The sequence below is a fragment of the Grampus griseus genome (genome assembly GCF_964374135.1).
Source record: "Grampus griseus genome assembly, chromosome: 1".
In the NCBI taxonomy this organism is placed as follows: domain Eukaryota; kingdom Metazoa; phylum Chordata; class Mammalia; order Artiodactyla; family Delphinidae; genus Grampus; species Grampus griseus.
The window spans coordinates 125,512,134-125,529,630 of NC_139017.1; the positions used below are offsets into that span (position 1 = coordinate 125,512,134).

The window sequence follows — 17,497 nt, forward strand, 5'->3', positions numbered from 1 at the left end:
GGTTTGAGTTCCAGCTCTACCAATCACCAGCTGTGTGACCCTGGGCAAGGCATTCAGACCCTCTGAGTCTCCATTTCCAAATTTGTGAAACACACACACGTATATATTTTTACATAGAAAGTGCAATGCTGCTCCTGAAATCAAAAACAAGCTTTCTAAGAGCTAAACTAGTAAAATCCATACTTAGTGAATTGGATTAGCCATCTGTGCTAGGAAACTAAGACACTGTTTATAGATGTGTGACTAACAAGTTTTGGAACTGCAAGAATTCCAATTGAGACGGCTTGGGAACAATCCCAGAAAGTAAGCAGAAAACTAATTATTTGTACTGTAACCCTGTTTGGACAAGGACCATGGGAAGCAGAAGCATTGGAAATGGGGAGTTGCCAAGGCCTGTGCTGGCAGTGCCTGTCCATGCCTAGTGCAGGGAGAGAAAGGCATTGCTCACCAGACTTAAGCATCACAGTTTTCTTGACAAGACTCTTCCTTCCATGGGGTGTGGGGTGGCCTCAAGCCGCTGAAAGACACACCTTAGGGTTGGCAAATGCCCCTTTCTCTGGTTCTCTGCTCCCTAAGCAATCTTTTAATAATTTGGTTTCCTATGTCATTTATCGTCATTTATCTGTCAGGAGAGGCTGGGCTAACGTGAACATCTGGTTCACTTAAAATTTGTATTTTTCACTTAAAGTGAAAAAATTGGCCTTCTGATTATAATTTGGCTTCTGAAATAATTAGCACGCTGGGAGAGGATGCTCCTATCTGCTGACTCAAGCCTTCTGGTTGGCCCAACAGCTGCAATTCTCACTATAAATTAATGCATGAACATCCAGCTTTTTATATTTCAGGCTCTAGGAGCTTGAATAATGCAGATCATGCCCTAGGTACCCTTCTGGATCCACAAGGCCCAAGACTGGGTCATAAACCATGGTCAACACACTGGGTGAATGCCATGTTGTTGGGGGCATTTTTGGGCGCACGTTCAGCCGTTCCCTAGAAGACATCCTGTGTCCTGGCAAGAACCAAGAAAGTTAGCGCTGCAAACGTCCATCAGCTGATCTCATAGGCCCATTGTGTGGATTAAAACAAGTGAATGCTTTTGACATTGTGATGTTCTGAACTGTTATTAATAAACATGCCCTTTGTCATAGGAGAAAAAACAAGATAAATTAAAGCAAAAGCTGGCTAGGGAAGACCATTCCCTCAGCTCTCTCTCACTCCATTCTTCCCTCCCTGTCCCTTGTGCAGCTCCAGAGGGAGGACTGTCACCCCCATCCCAGACACCCCACCCAAAGGCACTCCCCAAGAGTTAAATGGGCTCACAAAGCTCCCCATTCTTTTGCCCAAGGGGCAATAGGGAAACAGCCTGCATTACCACGCGCTCATTATTGTTCACAGACACCTCAGCAATCCAGCAGTAGAGTGCTGACAGAAGGGAGGAAACGTCAAGTCCTCTTGGATCCAATGAACCTACCTAGAGACCGCTGTGGAAATCCAGCTGATCCCAGTGATGTAGTAAACAGAGGTGTGGGTTGGAAAGATGAGTAAATGTTCCCAGAGGGCAGGGAAGGGCTTGGACCCACCTTGCATTAGTTTTGAGTTGCAAATATCAGTGAGAAGGTGAGGATGGAGCCAAGGAGTTAGACAAATAAATATGGTATCCCTTGAGTTATGCTTGTATAAAATGTCAAGCTCCAGTTTGGCTGTAAACATCTCTCAGATAACTGGTCTCCTTAACCAAACTGGAAAATGGGTCTAACTTGTCCAGCAGGGTCCATAGAATAAAAGATTCAATGAGTTCAATGAGCCAGTGGGAAAACAGGTATTTAGCTGGAGGGGCACTCAGTCTCCTGAAGCAACTAAAAAGAGTGTGATTAGGTTGGTTAAAAAAACCCCAGTAACATCAAGTTTGCGAATCAGGTATATAATGCATTACCCCTTGATGACACGTAGATGGAATGGACTATCATCCCAGAACAACAGAACAGGAAGGGGTTCTACAGATTAACAATGAATTCAGTGTTTCATTTTATCAACGGGGAAACTAAGCCCTGGGGACAAGAGATGACTTGCTTAAGGCCACTCAAGGGACAGATAGAGGGGCTGAGAGTGGAATCCAGGGCTCCTGACTTCTGGATTCATGACCCCTCCACTCTGACTCACTGCTCCCTCTAACGGCAAGCGTGAGACAATGAACTGGTGAGTACGAGCGCCATGTTGCATAGTTGGACCCTATTCACCCTTCTGGCCCAGAGTTGCAAAGCAACTGGAACATCAACAGTGGGCATGAGGTCAGCAATTTGGGGAGAGTGGAGATCCAGAATTCTTTTTTTCCAGAGCCAACGAGCCCTGAGTCAGAAGGAGAGAAGCTCTGAACTGAGAAAAACCTTGGCCTGAGGAGCCAGCTGGGTCTTCTCAGATAAATTTATTTTTACTCTAGTGTTTGTTTATTTGGGTGGGTGAGAAGGGGGAATCTATCATTTATTGGGCCATACCATGAGTCAGAAGCTCTACATCCTGTCATATTTATTCCTTATAACTCCTCATTCTGATGAGGGTGCTAACGCTTAGAGAGGTTAAGAAACTGACTCAAGAAGTCCCTACAAATCTAAAAAAAAAAAAAAAAGGTTCTGAAGAACCTAGGGGCAGAACAGGAATAAAGACGCAGACTTAGAGAACGGACTTGAGGACACGGAGAGGGGAACAGTAAGCTGGGACGAAGTGAGAGACTGGCATGGACATATATACACTACCAAACGTAAAATAGATAGCTAGTGGGAAGCAGCCACATAGCACAGGGAGATCAGCTCGGTGCTTTGTGACCACCTAGAGGGGTGGGATAGGGAGGGTGGGAGGGAGGGAGATGAAAGAGGGAAGAGATATGGGGACATCTGTATATGTATAACTGATTTACCTTGTTATAAAGCAGAAAGTAACACACCATTGTAAAGCAATTATACTCCAATAAAGATGTTAAAAAAAATTAATTAGGGCTTCCCTGGTGGCGCAGTGGTTGAGAGTCCGCCTGCCGATGCAGGGGACACAGGTTTGTGCCCCGGTCTGGGAAGATCCCACATGCCGCGGAGCGGCTGGGCCCGTGAGCCATGGCCACTGGGCCTGAGCGTCCGGAGCCTGTGCTCCGCCAAGGGAGAGGCCACAGCAGTGAGAAGCCCGCGTACCGCAAAAAAAAAAAAAAAAAAAAAAAAAAAAAATTAATTCAAAAAAACCTCCCTACAGAAAAGTAATGCGAGATTTTAGTGCGCCCCCTGGTGGATATGAGAGAGGAGGGCGATATCCAGACGGAGTCTGAGGTCCCTAGGAGCATCTCAAAGACAGGGTACTTCCTGCCCCTTCTTGGGCAGTGCTGAGAGTGGGTTTCAAGCCAGTGGTCCTACTGTTGTTGTCACCCTCTCCTACTGGTAAGAATACACTAAAAAGGAAAAGCTGCCCACTGCCTCTCTCCCTTCAGTCTTCTTTCTGCTCTGCCCTGTGGAAAATGATCTAAACTTAGTGAGCGTAGCCTTTCTGACTTCGCTTTGTCTGAGAAGCAAAGAGTGAACAGCTCCCTCATAAACCATTATAAGAATTCTGCTGCCTGAAAAGGCTTTCAGCGTCAAAAATAACTTGGTGAATGTAATCCAAGAAAGGACAAAGTCTGATGCATCTGTGAATGTGTGCCCCGTTTGTGTTTTGAAGTATATTATAGGAAAGGTGTTTCTGTGAACTGATAAATCATTTCCTCTTAAGACTTCGAAAAAACTACTGTACTTACAATAAAGTAATATTTTACTTCTGAACTTCCCCTGATGCAAATAATAACTTTTAAAAAACTGTTAGAGCTTAGCCTGTATCAGAGAAGAGAGTCTGTAATCAAGACCCGTTGGAAAGCTGGGCAGTTTGAATACTTATTAGTCACAGCTTTATCTGTGAAGATTTTTTGGGTTTTTTTTTGGTTTTGGAACACTGCTGACTTGGTTCTTGTTATTCGGAAAGATCTTTTGCTTTTCTGCTCCACCACCTAGCAGCCACATGACCTTGGGCAAGTTATTTCACCTCTCTGAGCCTCAATTTCCTCATCTGTAAAATGAGGATAATTCTATATCCAGCATAGGCTTATTGGAGGATTCAATGAGCTAAGGGCAGTAAACTGTTTCAAAAGAGTGTTTGGTGCATGAGAGATATGAAGACACTTGGTGGGTACCCTACTCTCACTTAACTCTAATATAAAAATCATCATAATTGGCACTTTTCCCATCATACTTATATGGCTCTTCTATTAATCTTGACCTGGCTTATACCACAGCTCTCTATGGAAGTTTCACCAGTGCCATACAGTTGATTACAAAGTATATGCAATTTGTGGGTTTAAGTCTGGGTACCTTGACTTCAGAACTTATGACTGCCTTCAGCAACCCCAGTCCAAAGTGAAGACAATCCTCACCTGGAAGTTTTAAAAATCACTGTACTGGAAATTTCCATCTGTGGACCTATCTCCCCACTAGCCTGTCAGTTCATCTTTGCATCCTCAGTGTCATGACCAGTGTCCGCCTCCTAAGAATGACCTGGCAAACACTTTTCACAATTCTTATTTTCATACCAACCTCATGTTATATATACTTTTACTATCTGCACGGTACTCATGAGGCAAGTAAGGCACAGAGAGTTTAAGCGCCTTGCTCAGGAACACACAGTAAGTGGTAAAGCTGGAGCTTGAACCCAGCTAGCACAGCTGCTCTATCTGGAGAATGAAGTCTTAACTGCTGGCATGCTGGCACGTAGTAGGCATCCCCCAGGTGTTCCGCTACTCTGAACTGATTTAATTGATAGTCATACCTCCTGGTCGTTACCCGGGCATAATGATGTCTATCTTGTTTTACAGCTAGAAAACAGCAAAATAATGGAAACTTTTAAAGAGCAAAGCTTTAACTCCCCTTCCATCTCTGTTTTCTATCTTCTGTTAATTCTCTGCTACTTACTCTTATCTTTGTCACTGACCACATTCTGCTATCCAACCCAAATTCCCTGCATTGCATCTGGTACAGTATGTGTGACTAGTAAGCAAGGGAAAGCAACCTGTTCTGTCTGAAAATATCTCCAGAAATGCTGTGCCAGCCTGTGATGAGACAGGGTTGGGAAAGGGAAGGAGAGAGAGTTGAATACTGCAGCAAAACTAATCTTCCCATCTGCTGCTTTTGTATTTAAACATTGATTCTGAGGTTGGATACCTCCTATAATTATATAAGGGCCTCAGGCTCCTGGAAGCCAATCTTCCCTGGGGATTTACAATAGACCTTTGTCCTCCATCAATATAAACCAGGTTACAAATAATACTTTCTACTTTTACTGAATCCCTTTCATATGAGGAGGCCAAAGAATTCATCCCTTCAGTGCAATGTGATACAGGTTGGAATATTCTTCTTTCACCAAAGACAAAGACAGGGAGAAAGAGACCAAGTGAATGTACTGAATAAGCCGCTTCTGGTCTCAACAGTCTGAGGCTGTGCTGTAAACTGGTGTATGGGGCTGGCTCTTTCTCTTTCTTCTTGACTTCTATGGTTCGAGGGTAGCTGTTTATCCAAATGAATTACTTCATTGAACAAGTGAATATAAAACACTCAGTTTTTTCCCCACCTTTGGAACCAAAAGATTCCCTATCTCTCTTCTATCTTGCTTGTTAAGGCTCAGGACACTGGTTGTTGGCCACTACAGGAGGGAGCTCTGCAGCCTTCAAAACGGGGCTCTCCTGACCTGAGACGGGCTGCTATCTGGAGGGTGAGCCCCTGGCCACTGTGCCATACTGGCACTTAGTAGACACACCAGTTGTCAAAGACATAGCAGGAAAAAAAGAATGTAAAATAGCTCATTCATATTTTTAAAATCAATTACATGTTGAAATGATAACATTCCAAATATATCTGTAAGTAAAATATATTATTAAAATTGTCCCCCTGTTTCTTTTTACTTTCTAAAATGTGGCTACAAGAAAGTTATTTTTTTCTTTTTTTTTTTTGCTGTTCGCGGGCCTCTCACCGCTGTGGCCCCTCCCGTTGCAGAGCACAGGCTCAGCGGCCATGGCTCACGGGCCCAGCCGCTCCGCAGCATGTGGGATCTTCCAGGAACCGGGGCACGAACCCGCGTCCCCCGCATAGGCAGGCGGACTCCTAACCACTGCGCCACCAGGGAAGCCCTACAAGAAAGTTTTAAATTATGCATGTGGCTTGCATCCGTGGCCTGCTTTATATTTCTATGGGACAGCACTTCACTAATGTGATCCTTCAAGCTGAAGTCGTGTCCCCAGGGGTTCTCCTGTCAAATGTTCTCCCACCCTTGTCCTGACTAACTTGTTCTTCTGGGGAACTCCAGTATTAACTTCTCTTTTTTTTTTTAGGGTCAGAAAACTTTAATAACACCTGGACAGAATCAATACTAACAATTTAAGGGGCAGTTTATACGTGATATTTTCTAAAGATTTAAACTATTCCAAAAGATTTTATCCTTAAAATTGTTTAAAAAAACAAGCGAACAAACAAAAACTTCACCCTATTTAACCCTCAGCAACTCGACTGTGGACTCACTTTACCCATACCTCGAAATCCTTCCAACCAATTAAGAAACTAAAAAGCAGAAACTCACGTGGGATTCTGACTGTCAGGCCTATCTTTCGATGTGTAGACTCTCCTATGCCCTTTGTCCTTCTGATGCTCCATCTTTTAACTGCAGTGACTCGCTCATTGCCTGAGCTCCACTTTGTTCTATGGTTCACAAAGTTAGTCAGCTGCATGGAGAATGGACGATGCTGAAATCTGCAGTATTACATTCTGAAAGGTCCTCTCCGACTCCTCACTCCTTCCCCTGCCTGGCCATCATCCCCCCCAGCCGAACCTTGAACCCCTCCTTGAACCTGAGGGCCCTCACCACCTCCTTGCTATTTCTGTCCTCCTGCTGGACTGTGAGCTCAAGGGCATGGAGCCTGGACCTGGCTTGTTCACTTCCATATCCCCACATGCAGCACGGGCTCTAGGCCTAAAGAGGGGTTTTCATGTATGTGTTTGCTTGAATGAATAAATGAATGATTGAGTGAATGAAGGAGTGAATTCAGCTCCATCTGCACACAGGTATTTCTCTTCCAGACCCATGGCCCAAACCACCATTTCAGAAAGTTTGTGACTTGCTATGATCGAGACAGTGAGAGGACACTGAAGAAATTTACAGAGGAAATTGGAAAGGTTAATGTGGCTTTAACCCATCGTCATATCTTTTCATACATCATCCCCATATATATTTGAGGTGACTTTCTTCTTAAAGGATAGAAGCTGTATTAACTGAAGGAAAAGTGTGCTGGAATCATGGATTGAAACGCTTTGTCAAAGCAAAGGAAACGGTATGAAAGTTTGTGCAGAAGGAGATGATAGAGGGAATCTGAGGGAAAGAATTGGTGACACTCCTCTCCCCACCCCTTAAAGGGCTCTAACCCAACACTGAGGCTGTTGGTAACACAGCAACAGTTTCTACCTGTTATTGCATTTACTGTTTTAACAACATCCAGGTGTTTTTGCTTGATTCATAGATTAGGTTCTACTTTTTGGCTTCAACATAGAAAGTATTTTTTCTCTTAAAAGCAACTATGGGGACCTCCCTGGCGGTCCAGTGGTTACGACTCTGGCTTGCACTGCCAGGGGCATGGGTTCGATCCCTGGTTGGGGAACTAAGATCCTGCAAGCTACGTGGTGTGGCCAAAAATTTAAAACTAAAAAATTTTTAAAAAGCAACTATGGCAAAAAATAGTACAGGATATTTTTGAGGAAATGGAGTTTTTCGGAGAAACCAAGGTGTGGGAAAATGAGTAACTATGTGGGAACCAGAACATCAAAGGTCTCCTTTACTCTCAACATATTCGCACACCCACCTTCATAAATCACACGCATATAGATACATTCATACACATTCACACTCAAACACCCACACGTATACACCCACACTTATACCCACATGTATCCCACACACACCTTCACACTTACTCACTGCGGAGGGTGATTCACATGTTGGACTTTAACACCTAATGTGATGGTGTCAGGAGGTGGGGCCTCTGCAAGTTGATTAGGCCCTGAGGGTGGAGCCCCCATGGGTGGGATTAGCACTCTCTAAGAGACCCCAGAATGCCGTCTAGCCCCTTCCACCACGTGAGGATACAACAGAAGTCTGCGACACAGAAGAGGGCCCTCACCCAACCATGCTGGCAGCTGGATCTCAGACTTCCAGCCTCCAGAACTGTGAGAAATTGATCTCTGTTAGTTATAAGCCCCTAGTCTATGGTATTTTATTATACTAAGACACATCCATGCATAACATACATGCCCGCACACTCACACACGTACTCACATATACACACCCACACACTCACATCCCTCCCACGCATACAAAACTCCCACGCATTCACACACATGTGCACTCACTCACATATACAACACACATGCACACACACCACTCCAGACACGCACATTCATACATCCTCAACTCCCTCCACACACACCGGGGCTGTACCCATTCAGCACCAAGCTGTTCTCCCCTAGTGTAAACATCCTACAAAAATGAAAGGTCATCTCACTTCTCCCTATCTGCAAGAGAAACGTGTTCTCTCTGTGTTCACAGGCTGATGGGGTTTTACTTGGGGCTTCCTCTGGTGCCAAAGCCCCAAATTCCCCTTTGCAGTGGCGGGGTGTCCCCCTTATCTGGTTTCCCAGTATTGATCAAAGTGAAAAAAGAAAAATCAGCCACCACACACGTCTTTGCTTCCTTTCCCCCGTGTGGTCTGACTGAGGCCCCACCACAAAGCTCTTGATCCGGCTACAGTGTTTCTTTCTAGCCTGAGGTTTAGATGAGTTCCTTGTGTCACAGCACAGCCCTGTATGTGAGACTCCCAAGCCTGCCTAAGGGGGGCAAGAGGAATCCCCAGGCGGATGAGTGGGAGAGGGGTGGTTCCAGAGGGCAGTATTTCCGCCCAGGAAAGGCTTCCAGCACAAGCACCACATCATGGAATCCTCTCATGGGAAATCACTTCCCCTCCCTAGACCTCAGTTTCCGTGTTTGTAAAACGAGTGTTAGAACCGCATGCTGCTTAAATGCCCTTTGGCTCTAGAGGTCTGGGATTCGTGGTTCTGGGGTCCAGAGCAGGACTGCTCATCTCAGCAACTCCAGCTGGGGTTTAATTGCCTCTCCCAGGTGGGTGGAGAGGCAGTTGAAGAAGCCCAGGATTCGACAGAGAAGGACTAAATCCTGCAATGACCCTATAAAACTGAAGACTGGGTCCAACTTTCCTTTCTCAGGCTGGACCAACACTGAAGGTTTTGAAGGTGCCCTGTCACGACTACCATCTGGCACAAGGTTATAGAAGCTTCTAGTATTTACATTTTTGGTTTCTTATTCAAATCGATTCCAGTCCAAAGCATCCTTCTTGGGCCCACAATTCTGGCTCCACAAAAGGAAAGATTTTCTAACTTCTCAATAAGAGATGCCATCGAGGCCTGGGCTTCCTCCAAAGCGATTCTCCCTGTCCCAGAAGGTCCCAGATATCTGTCTGTCCTGGCTGGGCTGGGAGCAATGTTTATGAGAGAAAGCGTGGACTAGAAGAGCTTTAAAGCCTCTTTGAATTTCAAGGCTTCATTTCAGAATCTAAGCTTCGTGAGGAATAGCGACAGGATCAAGATGAGTAGCAGAGAGGAGTTTGCATACGCAAGCTTGCTAAGCATTACCTGTTGGCTAACAAATAATTATTTTGACTTTGCTCTGACGTTGGTTTCAGGGTACCCTGCTCATGCCTGTTCTAAATTCTCTCTGTGACAGTATACACAGATATAGCACCAGGCACATTGCTTACCCTGTTAGGATAAAAATCATGATGCAGTATCATTTAATTTTTCCTTGGTGGCCCCCGTGATTTTTCTGCATTTGTGTCTTCTCATTGACTGGGCCCTATGACGGCCTTGTCAGCTCTGCAGGTACCAGGCTCATTACCCTCATTCTACCGAGAGAAACCCTAGAGTAGAGAGGAGTGAAATGGGACCAGAACAGAGTATCTTTTCAGATAACTGTAAAGTACATTTTGGGAGGAGGGATCTTTATGGGAGGAAGAATATTCGTTTTAACCAGTCGCTTACTTCTGAAAATGAAAACCAATAGCCAGGAATTGAGCTGGGTTCTTCTATACTATTTACAAATCATGGCTGCTCTAAATGCCTTGCTTTAGGAATAATCTTGCTATTAACAATGCTTTATTTTAAGATAAATTTTAAGCTGCAGTTTTAGTTTCGAAGGGAAGAACTTGATTATGACTCACCAAGCTATTTATAGTAGACTCCTCTTATGCCAGACATTTTGTGTGTGTGTGTGAGAGAGAGAAAGGGAAAGAGGGAGCAAGAGCTCATTTCTTAAAACTGAAGAAGATTGCAATTATCAAAATCTATCCAGCTAACCCCACCAGAGGACTTCATTAGTCTGACTTCTGGTTTCATGCTCATCAGCTTCATAATTCCAAAACTGTTTATTTGCCCTTAACTAGAAGAACTGTCGTAAAAGGGATGTAAGTTTTGGGAAATAAAACCTCTTCTTATGAACATGCCAATCAGTAGCTCAATTCAAATAGTTATTTTTTGGGACAAAGATGAGTCATGCTGTAGCAGAAAGAGCGCTGGATGGGTTTCAGCCCCAGCTCTGCACTTAGTAGGTGGGTGACTTTGAGAAGAACCTCCTTTCTTGGACTCTCAGTGTTTTCATGTGTTAGTGGGGATTCTAGTATGTACCTCTTAGAGTTTTTGTAAGGATTAAGTGAAACGATAATGCCAGCTTTCAGTACTCTGTAAAACTTTTACATTTTGTAATAACATTAGGCCTCATTGTTTTCTGGAAGGTTGTCCAGTTTACTACTCTTTTACTACTATTCGTAAGGGCTGCTTCCTTTTCCTATTCCTATTATTTTCTACTATTATTAGTATTCCTGAGGTAGAGCAGCTTTTTTTCCATCCTTTCCCTTTTCAATGACCATAGAAAACATATTGTTTTCCATTTGGTTTTTTTTTTAACATCGCTATTGGAGTATAATTGCTTTACAGTGGTGTGTTAGTTTCTGCTTCATAACAAAGTGAATCAGCTATACATATACATATACCCCATATCTCCTCCCTCTTGAGTCTCCCTCCCACCCTCCCTACTCCACCCCTCTAGGTGGTCACAAAGCACCGAGCTGATCTCCCTGTGCTATGCAGCTGCTTCCCACTAGCTATCTATTTTACATTTGGTAGTGTATATATGTCCATGCCATTCTCTCATTTTGTCCCAGCTTACCCTTCCTCCTCCTTGTGTCCTGAAGTCCATTCTCTACAACTGCGTCTTTATTCCTGTCCTGCCCCTAGGTTCTTCAGAACCTTTTTTTTTAGATTCCATATATATGTGTTAGCATACGGTATTTGTTTTTCTCTTTCTGACTTACTTCACTCTGTATGACAGACTCTAGGTCCATCCACCTCACTACAAATAACTCAATTTCATTTCTTTTTATGGCTGAGTAATATTCCATTGTATATATGTACCACATCTTCTTTATCCATTCATCTGTTGATGGACACTTAGGTTGCTTCCATGTCCTGGCTATTGTAAATAGAGCTGCAATGAACACTGTGGTACATGACTCTTTTTGAATTATGGTTTTCTCAGGGTATATGCACAGTAGTGGGATTGCTGGGTCATATGGTAGTTCTATTTTTAGTTTTTTAAGGAACCTCCATACTGTTTTCCATAGTGGCTGTATTAATTTACATTCCCACCAACAGTGCAAGAGGGTTCCCTTTTCTCCACACCCTCTCCAGCGTTTATTGTTTGTAGATTTTTTGATGATGCCCATTCTGACTGGTGTGAGGTGATACCTCATTGTAGTTTTGATTTGCAAGAAACCATATTCTTAAACATCCACAGCTTTAATTTCCCCACAAATGAATAAGTGAGGTTGCATGGTCACTGTTGGGCATATTGTATGAATCAGAAGAGAAGGTGTACTGAGTGGGGTCAAAGGGTGGACATGCTCGGGGATGGGAGGGAACCTTGATCTGACTGGAAGTGGGTGAGGGAAAGATGTGATTGTGTGGAGGCAGGAAGTCAGAGTTCTCACCCTTGTTTGGGAAAAATAAATGACACAGAATCAAGCATCATGAGGATCTGGCTGAGAAAATGAGCTCCAACACAGACTCTGAAGGCTCATACCAAAGCCACTATGGAAACAGAAGGTCTTTTTCTGGCCTTGAAACTTATCATTCAAATATGTAATTCTCTTCATATGTCAATTATACCTCAACAAAAACAAAACAAAAAACCCAAATCTATAATTCTCCTGAATTTTAAGTGGACACTGCAAACTTACCTTCCAGAAAAGAGAAATCTGTTGTCTATTGTAGTCAATGTGCTGTCTCATGTACCAGACATCTAATGTTCCAGTAGGCTCTGTTTTGAAGGGGAAAAAAAACAGTTTCATATATACATCTATATCTATACAATATGAAGACTTTGGAAGTCAATTGGTTATTCATTAAATAATTCAGGGGGAGTAGGATTATAGGATAATTTCAATTTTCTTTGTGTCCCAGTATCTTCCTTTTTCTGCTGTTACACAATGAACATGTATATATCTTTGACTACAGAAGTCAGAAAAAACAAGGTTACCTTGAAGACAAATTTTAAAAAATGACGAGGAAATTAGATTCTTAACTTACTCTTAAAACGTGTATTAGTAAAACAACTCAAAGAAAGTACGTCTGGTTAATTCTTTTTTATTGGAATGCAGAAAGAATTCTCAATAGAAAAATAAACATAAATCATAAGGGAAACATTTTTTTGATCCTGTAAAAATACAAAATACAAATGATGAACTTTGTGTTCATCTCCGTTCCTGAACTTATGCTGGAGTATAATTATTTGGTTTTATGATCACTAGACAATAATCTATTTGTAAGGAGGCCTATCTCATTCATCTTAATACTCCTCATACCTAGCACAATGCTTAGAATGTAACAGACTCCCAGTTACTCTTTGTTAAATGATGAATAAGCAAATGAAAAAACCAGGCAATATTATCTACTTGATGCTGAAACACAGGCTGAACTCATAGAAGAAATAATCACCAATCCATAAGACGATGGTCAAATATTACCTAATTTAATTTGAGAAAGTCAATAGAACATACTTGAAAAGAAACTGAGTAATCAACTCCTGTGTCTAAGAGTGTGTGTGTGTGTATGTGTGTGTGTGTGTGTGTGTGTGTGTGTGTGTGTGTGTGTGTGTGTGTGTGTGTGTGTGTGTGTGTATGAATGGGTCAAGTAGTTTTATTTCTCCCACTGTCAGATTTGTTTTGATTTACAGCCAGGGGTGGAATCAGCAGAAGCAATCCCTGAAAACGGCTTCAATTGCACCAATTTTACTTGTGTAACAGTGACATTCAGAGTATATTAGGGTGAGGCTATCTTGGGGTTCCTTTTGGAGCAGCAAGTTCCATTTAACCAGATGGAAATTTCCAGAAACTAAGTCCCATCTGGAGAGCAGAAGACAAACAGCCAGAGAGGGGAGAAGAGAAAGAAGGACAGGGAGGGAGCACATGTCCCAGCACATACTATGGGCAGGCCCTTTGTGGGCCCATTCAATTACATCTCCCGTCCTCCTCAGCCCCGTGATGCACTAGCTTCAGTGCAGTGGTTAAAGTGTGAGCTCCAGAGCCAGACTGTCTATGGGCAAATCCCAGCTCTGTGATCCTGAACAAATGTTTACCATGTCCTCAAGCCAGGTTCCTCATCTGTCAAATGAGGACAGTAATTCTACACATCAGATGGGGCTGTTGTGAGAATGTAAATGAACGGAAGAGTGCTGACACATGGTAAGTACTCAGTAAATTTTGCTGCTGTGTTTTCTTCCTTTGAGAACTGAAGTACTGAGAAGTTAAGGAACTTGATCAAGGTTCCAGAACTAATTATCGGAGAAGCCAGGCTTTGAACACAGCTCTGTTTTATCACATAGCCTGTGCTCTTTGCTCTGCATCATGTGGTTGCCTGGCTCTGTGAAGGGTTATGATTTCTCTATAAAACTTACATCCTCCATCAGGTACACCTTTCTATTCTCTTCCTTTGTCACTTCCTCTTCCTGCCTCTCTCGCCTTTGTCTCTCTTTTTTTATTTCTAAACATTCACTTCTTTTCTTCCCCTTCTCTTCCCACCCGTGGTAGTATTTACCCTTGCAGCCAGGAATTAGAAGTAAGAAATGTGTACAGAAGACATTCTGAAAGTGCTCTCAATCGTTCAGGATTACAGGGAGCCAGGAGTCAAGCTCAGAACTTTTTTTCTGCTAGTCCAGATGCATAAAAGGAAAAAAGCACAGGCAACAGAAGGAAAGGGGGCCTGACATTTATTAACCACCTACCATGTGCCAGGTAATCTTTGGATACTTTATATGCATGATCTCACTTAATCCTCACACAAGGCAGAGGGTACATGTGATTATACCTGTTTTGCAGCTGAGGACAAGGAGGTTGACAAATGTTAAGTGATTTACAAAAAGTGTGGAGCTGGTGATGGCAAAGCTAAGAGCCGAGCCCAGGTCTCACTGTCTCCAAAGACCCCGCTCGTCCGTTACAGTCCACCGCGTTGAGCAAAGATCTGAACACTCCACAAACTAGATAATCCAGACATTGACTACATAATCAGGATTTGGAAACTTGGGTATGCTCAATGTCAAAGCCAGTGGACGTGTTCCATGGTGCTAAATGTCTTCAGTCAATTACATATTGGTAAGAAATTTAAAGGGAACACTCATTGCCTCATTGCCTCTCATTGTCACTCATTGCCTCTACAACCTACCAGATTATCACAGAGCTAAGAATCAAATTCTAGAGTCATATTTTGTTCACAGGATAAATTGCAAGTGAAGCTGAAATTTTAATGGTGCCCACTTGCAGCATAAGCCTCTATGGGAGAGAAATCATTAGCTAAATCTGTATGAGTGTCAAGCGTAAAATTTCATGACCAGGAATGTCAAACCATTTCTGCTTAGAGCAACTTAAGGGCTAATATTAGAGACAATCTTTGACATTCAACTGTCATAAAATCACTTAAAGTCCTAACCTCAGTGTTATCTAACAAAAGACAGATAAAACTACTATGGGTAGACGAGAAAAGGTAAGTCAAAGGCCCATATGTCCAAGTGACAAAAAACAGATGGGTACAAATGATTAAAAATATGAATATTGAGAAATGGAAGTCAGTTCTCCTGAGATGAATGTACCTTCAAGGTAAAGGAAAAAACCACTGGGTTAAAGAGGAGGGAATCACCAATATGAAAAAAGAGGACATCCTAAATTAAGCAGAAGATCAGTTTAACTGACCTAACTGACCTCGAGGGTTCTTTCAACTCTAAATCCCAAGATTCTAGGATTCTGTGAAACAGCACATGTGGTAAATAAATCAGGGCCAAGCCATGTGCTGCTTCTGAGGTTAGCATCCGTCTCTGAAGCCAAGGCAAGTGCAAGGGCGTAAACAAGAGCATTTGAATTGCAAGTGGAAAGCAATCCCTCCACAGAGATTTGAGCAGGCAGTGGAGTGGAGTAGAAAGATCTCTAAGAACAGTGAAAATGGAGAATTTAACACAAAGTAAATATGAAAAAGGAATATCTTGAGAGATTTCAGGTAGTGGGCTAAATTGAACCCATGAGAATATTTTGGTCCAAACCATGCTCCAAGCAGGACAAGATAGAGATAAGTCATTTGCCATCTTGGTTACTCCACGTCCACTCTTTGGGCTGTGATACGTTTCTCTAAAATCTAGTTTCAAATAACTCAAACAGATTTACAAACACCCATTTGCTTAAACAATTTTTTAGTGGTATACTCTTGCCTTTATATGTTACCCCCTGCTATGTCTCCATGGGAAGCCCTACACAGATGCTCCCACCCTTCCTCCTCTTTGACAACTTTCAACAGTTGGTTCACTCTCTCTTTCCACTCCTTTCTGTCACTATTTTTGGTGGCTCATCATCCACCCTGGTGTTCCTTCCCAATGGCTGGTACTGTCCCTCCCTCCACCTGCTCACTTCCAATGATCTGATTCTCTCAACTTCTTCACTGAGCAAAAGGAAGCAATCAGAGAGGGATTCCCTAATCTTTCCACCCTGGAAACTTTCGAACTTCCCCATCAATTCCCTAACACAGCACCCCTACTGATTTTACTGTGGATGAAGCATCCCCACCTCCATCAAAGACCAACCCCTTGAGTTCTGGATCCCATCCTCTTGCTTCAACAAGGATCTCTCTCCCACCATTATCCTACTTCCTGTATCATTAATTTCTCCCTCTCTGCTGGGACCTTATCATCACCTTGCAAATATACTGTATTATCTCTGATCCTAAAAGCAAAAACAAATAGGGAATTTCTTAATACCACATCCTGCTCCAGCTACTGCCCAACATCTCTGCTCTCCTTCACAGAACTTCTTGAAGAGTTGTGAATTGTCACTGTCTTTATTCCCTCACCTAACATTCACTCTCAAGCAATGCCAATTGATTCTGTCCCCATCACACTACTGATGCTGCTCCTGTTCGGCAATGAATGCTATTTTGCCAAATCTAATGATCACTTCTCTATTCTCATTTCATTGGATTGATTGGCAGCATTTGACATAGCTGAATACTCCTCCATCTTTTCTTTTCTTAAAGAAACATAACCTTTCAACATCCAGATCACAAGTGAAGAGCTTGTTTCTTAATAGAAGCAGAAATGTTTCATCCATACGAAAGTCAATGGAGGCCTCATGTTAGAGTGCCAAGGGAAAAAAGTGAGTTGCAAAAGATTACATACACATATAATTTTGATTAAGCTCAAAAATAAGCAAAACTAATCACTGTTTAGAAATACATACATTTCTGAAAGCTACGAGAAAAAGTATGAGGATGATATAAACACACAGTCCAGAATAGTGGTTACGTATAGTGAAGCGTGACACGGTAAGAATATATTGGTAATTTTATAGCATTTAAGCTGAATGGTGGGTTTCTAAGTGTTCATTTTATTGTTACGCTTTGTAATGAGAAAGTAGCTTAAACTAGGATAGTCAGAGTAGCAATGGAAAGAATGAATGCATTCTGAATGTTTTAGAAGAGTCAACTGCTGGTATGAGGGGATAGGAGAAAAGGAGAAGTTAAGGATGATTTCTGCATTTTTGACTTGCGTAGCTAGGAAGATGGTGGTGTCAATTACCACGATAGGAAAGATTGAAACAGAGGCATTTTGGAAACATTTTGCTTTGGAGAAAAAAATAAAAGTGTCTGTTTAGGCTATGTGAGGTTTAGAATGTCTGTTGACATCTAAGTGAAGATATGGAATAGGTGATTGGAACACAAACCTGAAGTTCTGGAAAGAGTCCTGGACAGAAACTATAGTCTATCTTTCTCTCTCTCTCTTCACCTACCTATCTAGTTTT

The 17,497-nt window shown here is 42.6% G+C and overlaps 1 protein-coding gene across 4 annotated transcripts in view; it reads right to left on the minus strand.

The window, feature by feature from the left end:
- IL12RB2 (interleukin 12 receptor subunit beta 2) overlaps positions 1–17,497 on the minus strand; it is a gene marked incomplete at its 5' end in the record, with an annotated part of 69,783 nt that overhangs the window by 35,721 nt on the left and 16,565 nt on the right. For all 4 annotated transcript variants that reach the window (XM_082658657.1, XM_082658656.1, XM_082658655.1 and 1 more), the window contains one exon: positions 12,404–12,483. In XM_082658657.1, the coding sequence (XP_082514783.1) occupies positions 12,404–12,483 (80 nt within the window). The remainder of the gene's footprint in view (positions 1–12,403; positions 12,484–17,497) is intronic.